The sequence below is a fragment of the Egretta garzetta genome, unplaced genomic scaffold, assembly GCF_000687185.1.
Source record: "Egretta garzetta isolate BGI_Z169 unplaced genomic scaffold, ASM68718v1 scaffold229, whole genome shotgun sequence".
NCBI lineage: Eukaryota > Metazoa > Chordata > Aves > Pelecaniformes > Ardeidae > Egretta > Egretta garzetta.
This window is the reverse complement of record NW_009270000.1, coordinates 18,650-26,730: the sequence shown is the minus strand read 5'-3', so window position 1 is coordinate 26,730 and position 8,081 is coordinate 18,650. Positions and strand designations below refer to the sequence as shown.

At 40.7% G+C, this 8,081-nt stretch overlaps 2 protein-coding genes across 3 annotated transcripts in view; one reads left to right on the top strand and one right to left on the bottom strand.

The window, feature by feature from the left end:
- The window catches only part of METTL4 (methyltransferase like 4), an 18,870-nt gene extending 18,657 nt beyond the window's left edge, over nt 1-213 (bottom strand). Inside the window, 1 exon segment of the mRNA XM_035903009.1 lies at nt 119-213. The gene's annotated coding sequence lies outside the window, so the exon portion shown is untranslated.
- Nucleotides 214-300: 87 nt separating this feature from the next.
- Nucleotides 301-8,081, top strand: part of NDC80 (NDC80 kinetochore complex component) — an 18,720-nt gene continuing 10,939 nt past the window's right edge. For both annotated transcript variants that reach the window (XM_035903002.1, XM_009647637.2), the window contains exons 1-7: nt 301-379; nt 1,531-1,641; nt 2,106-2,192; nt 2,943-3,066; nt 3,195-3,367; nt 5,778-5,880; nt 6,681-6,770. In XM_035903002.1, coding sequence (XP_035758895.1) covers nt 1,541-1,641; nt 2,106-2,192; nt 2,943-3,066; nt 3,195-3,367; nt 5,778-5,880; nt 6,681-6,770 — 678 coding nt within the window. In that variant the 5' untranslated portion in view covers nt 301-379; nt 1,531-1,540. The remainder of the gene's footprint in view (nt 380-1,530; nt 1,642-2,105; nt 2,193-2,942; nt 3,067-3,194; nt 3,368-5,777; nt 5,881-6,680; nt 6,771-8,081) is intronic.

Below are 8,081 nucleotides of genomic sequence, written 5' to 3'. Positions count from 1 at the left end.
AAGCCGTTACGGAGGTGGGTAGGGAGGGGGCTGCCCTCCGCCTCCGCCCCCGTCCGTCCCTACGGGCACAGAAAAGCCCCGGGGCTCGCCATCGCGTAGCAGCGCTGGACGCACTTACCACCGCGGCTCCGCTTCTCGCTAGCGCCGCCATCTTGTTGTACGGCCACGACCTTTTCTCCTAAGAACTTCCGGGGGAATCAGGCGGGGTGTGCGGGTGAGCAGCCGGGCAGGCGGAAGTGACAACAAACAAACACGCCCCCCTTCACTCCTTACCCTGCTTCTTCGCCGCTCCGCTGTGACGTAATGCGCTGCGGCGCGCAGCGTGACGTAGTCGGCGGGCGGATTTGAAATTGCGAGGAAGGAGTCGGCGCCCTTAACGGTAAAGGCTGGGTTGCTGGGGGGTCCGGGCCCAGGCCCAGCGGCGGGGGGGAGCGTGTCGGTGTGGAAACGCCGCGGGCTGCCCTGTTTGCCTTCGGCACCGTTTAAACGCGCTATTAACGCAAATGGTTGTAGCGGTGCCCAGTTCTGCCGCACTCCCACCATTTTTTTTTTTCCCTTTTTTTTTTCTGCTGACGTGTTGACTTTAGCAAACCCGCTCTTGAACCTGTCATTTGGTATGCTTATGAAAACAATTTACTCTGTCTGCCGCGGATCCCTGGTAAAGTAATGGAAGAATACAGCTTCTTCCCCAGAGAAAATGAGGCCATGGATAAGCTGCCCTATGAAGTGGGCCTAAGCTAAACTTCTGTCATGGTTTGGGAGAAATGGAGCTAGAACTGTGATCGTGATACACAATTTATACTGATAACGTGTTTTGGTAACGTTTGTAACAAAGGTTTTTCAATTAGTTATAATTTAGCCATTTGAGCCCACCCCACAAATAAAATAGATCCTCTGTAGAGGGCAAGAGTTGGCATTTTTTTCAGAGTTAATTCTATTTACATCAAAATCTCACTTAATACCGCTGTGGGGGCAGTTCAATACTTCTGGTTTGATATATATTTTATGTATGTAATGTAAAGATAGCCATAATGTTATCTCAGGATAGGCTTTCCAGTTATTGTGCTATGATACTGTGAGATCGCTTGCAAAATCAATAAGCAGGCTCAGAATTAGTGGCTAAGGAACACATGGGTGGCTGAAGTGCTAGAAACAGCAGTCATGTTAGTGTGGCCTTCCTCTCAGCTGATTGGAATGAAAAACTTCTTAAGCTGTTTTGCTTTTGGAACCTGTAGGTTAGAAATGACCAGATATAAATGAAGGCCATATAGTAGGTTTGGAACAAGCACTGGCACTTTCATCAGTAAAATGCTTAATTTGAAAGGTTGTGCCTCCAGCTATGTGGTTCTGGAGTCTAACATACACCATTTTTTTTCTTTTTTCTTTTTTTTTTTTATTAAGAGAACCCAATATTTCTGTAAACTGTTACACTGGTTGGTCCAAAATACAGTTCTGCTTGCTTATTCTGACCCTTTAGAAAGTCTTTGTGGTGTTTAAAAGAAGAAAATACTGAGAGATTGTGATTTACAGTTTAGTCACAATGAGACGAAGCTCAAGTATTGCAGGAAGCACTGGTCGGCAATCTATGATGGCACTGAGAGTGCAGGACAACAACAAAATGGGTCTTCAAACACCTCAGACGTAAGTGTTGCTGATCATCTTGCTATGAATAGGTATATAAAACAAACTCTGAAGGGGTTTACTGTGTATTTGAGTGTGTGAGTAGCAACTGGAAAAAAAAAAAAATGGGAGCAGTGAGAAGAAAACTCCCTGTAGCCAAGGTTATTTGCAGAACTGCTCCAGTTCTGCAGAAAACTTTCTTTAGTCTATTTGTATACCTGTGACATTTCAAATTGTAACAGTTTTTCTTACATATTTCTTAGGAGGTGGCTGGGGGTGTGTGTGTATAAAATGTATGCTTACAAATCTTCTTGCAGAAGTAGTTTTGATAACGGACAAATAATGCATTAAAATCAGTTGACTTTTCTCAGGTGTTGCTATGCTGAAGATGCTTAAGCTTATGTGCATGTATTTATAGTTTTCTTACACAAGCAAAAAATGAAATGGTAGAAATAGTCACTTGAATCCTTCTCCCTATCCTCCAGGAAGGACAGAGGTACATTTGGGAAGCTGAGCATGAGCAAGCCTACACCTGGAACTTCGGAAAGAAAAGTCAGCTTTTTTGGGAAGAGGTATCAATAGCTTTAGATGTCTGTACTGCAAATTAAAACAGTAACAGTCCCACATCATTTTGTAATTTTTCTTTCTTGACAGATTTTCATTATAGGGAATAATGTCTGCCTCCTTCAGGTCTGCCTTCCTCCGCTCTTTGATCACTAAACAATATTGCTGTGGAGCAGGAATTGCTTTGAGAGCTGTTCATCCTTTTGGGAATGATAGGCACTGCAGACCTTAAGAGCTCCACAATATATTTGCCTGTTTAAGGAAGAACAATGTCTCCAGTACATTACGCCTTAGTTTCTTCTCTCTAAGATGCAAACCTTGCAAAATTCTATAATCTTTCAGCTTAGTTCATGGCTTTTTATGTTCTGATGTCTTGCAGGTATCTTCTTTCACAGGACCCCACTGTTGCAGAGAGCTATGCCTTTTAAATATTCCTTAAATATTTTAGTCTTATTTTCAGTCACCTGCATCATTTTGTTCCTTCATCTTTGGGTTATTTTTCTGCTCTATAAAACTTCATTTCTTTCAATAAACTAAAGAAATTATGCATCTCGGATGCATCTGTTGTATGTGTGCATCATGGCTTTCAGGCTGATGTTGTTTTTCCAATCATCCTAGATAAAGAGAAGCCTTCAGGCATTCTTTTGCATAAGAAATGCAAAAGAAACCTAAAAATAGCAATTGTAGTGACTTAAATATTAAGAGCTCTTCTTTACATGTATTGTCACAAGAACTATATTTGGGTTTTTTGTTCTTAGAACTAGCGGGGCTGGAGGTTCACGCAACAGCCAGTATGGTGTGTTTGGTACAGAGAAGATCAAGGATCCCAGGCCACTTCATGACAAGGCATTCATCCAGCAATGTATCAAGCAGCTTTGTGAGGTAACTTAGTAACTTATTCTAAATGTACGTTATTGGGCATAAAAGATACTAATCAAAATATTTGTTTTTCATGGTTTCAACTTTAGATTTTATTTAGCGACTAATATGCCATGGGTTTTTTTTCTCAGTTTCTTGGTGCGAATGGTCAGAACCCTAATGTTTCCGTGAAATCACTACAGTCTCCATCAGTTAAGGACTTTTTAAAAATCTTCACTTTTATTTATGGATTTCTCTGCCCTTCTTATGAACTGCCTGACTCAAAATTTGAAGAGGAAATTCCCAGAGTTTTTAAAGAGCTTGGGTAAGATCATTATTGCTAGTCTCTTGTGCTAAATAGATAAGATACAGCTAGAAATTTAAAAGCTAAGAATTCTGTGTGATAGCTGGGAAGAATAGATAGGCTTCTTTATTCAGATGAGACTCTGAAAATACAATGTTGTGATTATTTTGTTTCATTTTTTTTAGCTCTAAGTTTACTCTCTGATTCTCAGACTCTACATTTTATATTTGAACTTGCAGAACTATAGGCTCTTGGAAGCTTGCTTTGTACAGTAAAATCTCATTATCTTTATTTGTGTTAAACTTTGAAAGACAGACACAGTTTTTTTGATAGACTATTCTGGTTCGTCCTGTTAAAATCCAAGAACTAAAAAAAATATTTCAGAATGTCAGATCCAGTTCACTTAGTTAAAAGTAATTTTTCCTGTAATTTCTCTCATTCTGTTTTCAAAGCAGGGGGTGGAAATAACAAAAATGACTGCTGAGGTTAAAAAAAAAAAAAAAACCAACCAAGCAGCTGGGTGGTTTATTTGTAATTTTGTTCAGTAAGTGTTTGGAATCATTAATGCACCAACACTTTCCAAGAAAGAAAATCCTCTGCTTGTTGATAATGGTGACTTCTCAGTCTCATTAAAAAAAAAAAGTGACGTATATTTTACTTCTGAAATTTGAGCCCATGATGGCATGAAAGTGCCAAGGCTCGTTAGATGTAGGTATAAGTCTGTTCTATTCACTCCTCAGTATTTTAATAAAACGTTGTTTTAACCTATAACATTTGAAACTGCAGACCTAGCTGAAATGTTGAAAAGGCAGTTGCTCCCAAGAGGCTTTACTCTGCTGCACCGTGTAATCCTAGATAAAAAGTTCTTTTGAGAACTTGCTTTAAATTGTCTTTTGGGAGTTAGAAAATGGGCCTAAATAATTCATTTTTAAAAATTCTTAGGCTGAATGGTTCACGAGCGCTTATTTAGAACTGTCAGTTTATCAGTAGCTTCTTGCCCTATATTGTTAAAATAACTTTGGGCAGCTGTCAGTCAGATGGACTAAAATCTGCACTTCTGTGTTCCTTGATGTGTAGAACATTTTGAGAGGATGCCTGTAATGAGAAGTATAGCCTTTGTGTGTTCCATATTTATAGGTAATATTAATAATTTGATATGCAACTGTTCTGAAATTATTTTCTGTAATTGCCTGACAACAAGCTGATTGTCAGCTGCTTTTCTGTTTTCAAAGTGCATTTGACATAAGAAGCAAGAATCTTGCCCTCAAAGAACAGGACTCCTGTGTTTCAGTTTGTTTTCATGTGTTAGGGAATCTTTCAGGCTTGCACACCCAGTTTGGAAGTCTAAACATCATCCACTGGACTATTACTCCTCGCATTTCTTGCCTTTCCTTTGAGGTCTTTGTCTCATCATAAATCACCTCATGCTCAAAGGGCACCCACTTCTTTTTCCTTACAGTGCCCATCTCTCCTCCCATAGTAGCTTCAGAAGACGACAGATCTAGCTGCTACCAAGACCAAAGCAACACGCTAAGCTGAATAGAAGGGGGCTAAGGAGCATGTGATGGAACAGTTTACACTTTTTTTTTTTTTGTACAAGGCCTTAATTGTTCCTAATCTTTGGATACGCAAAAAAAAAGTCCATTTCTTCAATGATTTATTCAATAGCTAGCCGGTCAAGGGAGCTGATTCTGCCACTCTGCACTGGTGTGGCCCCACCTCAAGTAATGTGTGCAGTTTTGGGCGCCCCATTATAAGAAGGACATCAAACTATTAGAGCGTGTCCAGAGGAGGGTGACCAAGATGGTGAAAGATCTCAAGGGCAAGAGTTACAAGGAGTGGCTGAGGTCACACTTGGTTTGCTCAGCTTGGAGAAGAGAAGGCTGAGGGGTGACCTCATCACAGCCCACATCTTCCTCAAGGGGGGCAGCAGAGGGGGAGGTGCTGATCTCCTCTCTCTGGTGACCAGCAGTAGGACACGAGGAAATGGAATGAAGCTGCATCGGGGGAAGTTCAGACTGGACATTAGGAAAAGGTTCTTCACTGAGAGGGTGGTCAGTCGGTCACTGGAACAGGCTCCCCAGGGAAGTGGTCACGGCACCAAGCACATCAGTTCAAGGAGTGTCTGGATGACGCTTTTAGTCATGTGGTGTAGTTGTAGGTAGTCTGCAAGGAGCAGGGAGTTGACCTATATGATCTTTATGGGTCCCTTCCAACTTGAGTTACTCTATGAATCACAGAACGAGAAACCCATGATAATTGAATAAAATAGTGCTGTAAGAACTCAGCTTATCTCCCTTTGATGTACAGTATAAAGTACAATTGAGTTTGTTCTTCCTTCTGTGCCTTGATCTACATGTAAAAGTGTGCTGTTTTGTTTTAATCACTGTTTGCCACAACTATTAAAAATGTGTTTTCTTTTGCCTTTTAGGTACCCCTTTCCTTTGTCAAAAAGCTCCATGTACACAGTGGGAGCACCACACACGTGGCCTCAGATCGTGACAGCTTTGGTTTGGTTAATTGATTGTGTCAAGGTAGTGTTTGTCATCTTTAAGCCAAATATTTTCACTTTTCAGGCTGCAATGTTAGTTTCAATACCGATCTCTTAAATGTTTTCTAAACATCTCTGTTTGACATTTGTGTAAAGAAAAAGGTAGGTGTTCTTACCTGCCATCTGGGTGCTAGCCCTTAGCCTTACTTTTAGTAATTTTTAAACTGTGTTTTTAATGTTATGATAATACTTGTGTATGAGAAGAGGGAAGAATTATTATATACATACATTAAAATGTGGAAGGTTAATGGGTATAATCATGTACCTTCAGTGCAGATCTTCTTGTGACATCTGCCATCTTCTCCTAAATTTGAACTCTAAGGATGGAATTTTCAATAGCAAGTATTCAGTGCCCTGTGATTGTTGTATAGAGTAGAGTGGTTTGTGTTTGGGTGGGGTTTTTTGTTTGTTGTTTTAATAGTGGTAACTCTCTGCTGCTAGCTGAGGTCCAAGCAAAATTTGGAGTCTGTGACAGAAGTTCACCACTGCTCAATGGGGCACACACAAAAATCCCATCCTTTATGCTGAAAGGACACATTTGGCTTAGAAGGTGACTTGGCAGTGTTGAATGTCTGGTGAATGTCTCTTCATCTGTGCTTTTAGTTGGCTAAACAGAGGCTCATTACCCTGATGTGATTGGTCACGTTCTGAAGCAGCACCATGACACCCTGCTTGCTGAAATCCTAATGCAGTGTTACTTTGCTTATCATGAACGTGAAACTAATATGAAAACTAATGGGGATCTTCACACTTGCTCTTTGTATGTACACCTGTGCCTTTCAGCTGTATACTGCCATGAGGGAAAATGCACCATCGTTTGATGATGGACAGAGCTGGGGAGGAGAGACAGATGATGGAATTGTACATAATAAGGTACCATAAAAAGTAAATGACTGTCAGAATTGTTCAACTGAATTTTGCCACATGCTGTAACAACACAATTTAAATACATGACACAACAATTTTAACTGTATTCATATATTCTGTTCAGTTTTACATTCAGAGTTCTCTAGGAAATGTAGCATTATATAAAAAGCCTGATCAACTAGTTTCCTGTGCAGGCATCATGGCCAGTCTATTGGTGAAGACTGGGTATTAAATTGAAATGCCTTATTCTCTGAGTTGCTGCTGTTTCTGTTCAACTTTGTGGAGGACTGGAGGCATTATGCTGTTCGTTCATTGTACCCTTAGCAGGGTCTCAGGTACATTTCTCTTAACCTTAGAAAACTCAAGTGCTGAACAGCAGTACAGTGTAAAGACTGACTTAATTATAAATGTGGTGGTGCCTGATAGTATCTACTCAGTTTACTGTTTAAAAGTTGGTGGTAATGTTTAATTTCCGAGCCACAAAATAGGGTGGCAATGTAATTCAGGGACTTAAAAATCCAGCAGCTAGCTTTCTTTCTAATTTATCAAAGATTACCAGTGCTATTCAGATTTAACTCAGTGTTAACTCACAGCAGATGTTTGGAAAGGGTTGTATGATATGCCAGAACATTTAATTAGAAAACTGTAAAAATTAAATTAAATCAGAATTTTGGACTAAGGTTACAAACCTGGCAGTTGATAAGGAAAAATGCTTTTAAACTAAATGTCTGCTTATACACTGATACATATGCATATATGTTGACACAAAATTTACAATACTGGAGTAATTGCTTCTGGAAGTTCTGTAATTTAAAGCCTCCAGTAAATTATTTTTCTAGATCAGTTCTCTGACATCTGCACATCTGAAGAATAGTGGCCATATTTACTGAAGAGGTCTGTCAAATAGATGTGCAGGTTCACTAAACTAGCCCAAGAGGATCATATTATGCTCCAGGCTTGGGGAAGAGTGGCTGGAAAAAGGGCCTAGGGGTGTTAGTTGACAGCCGGCTGAATATGAGCCCGCAGTGTGCCCAGGTGGCCAAGGAGGCCAATGGCATCCTGGCTTATATCAGAAATAGTGTGGCCAGCAGGAGCAGGGAAGTGATCGTGCCCCTGTACTCAGCACTGGTGAGGCCACACCTCAATGACTGTGTTCAGTTTGGGGCACCTTACTACAAGAAGGACATTGAGGTGCTAGAGCATGTCCAGAGGAGAGCAACAAAGCTGGTGAAGGGTCTGGAGCACAAGTCTTATGAGGAGCGGCTGAGGAACTGGGGTTGTTTAGCCTGGAGAAGAGGAGGCTGAGGGGGGAGACCT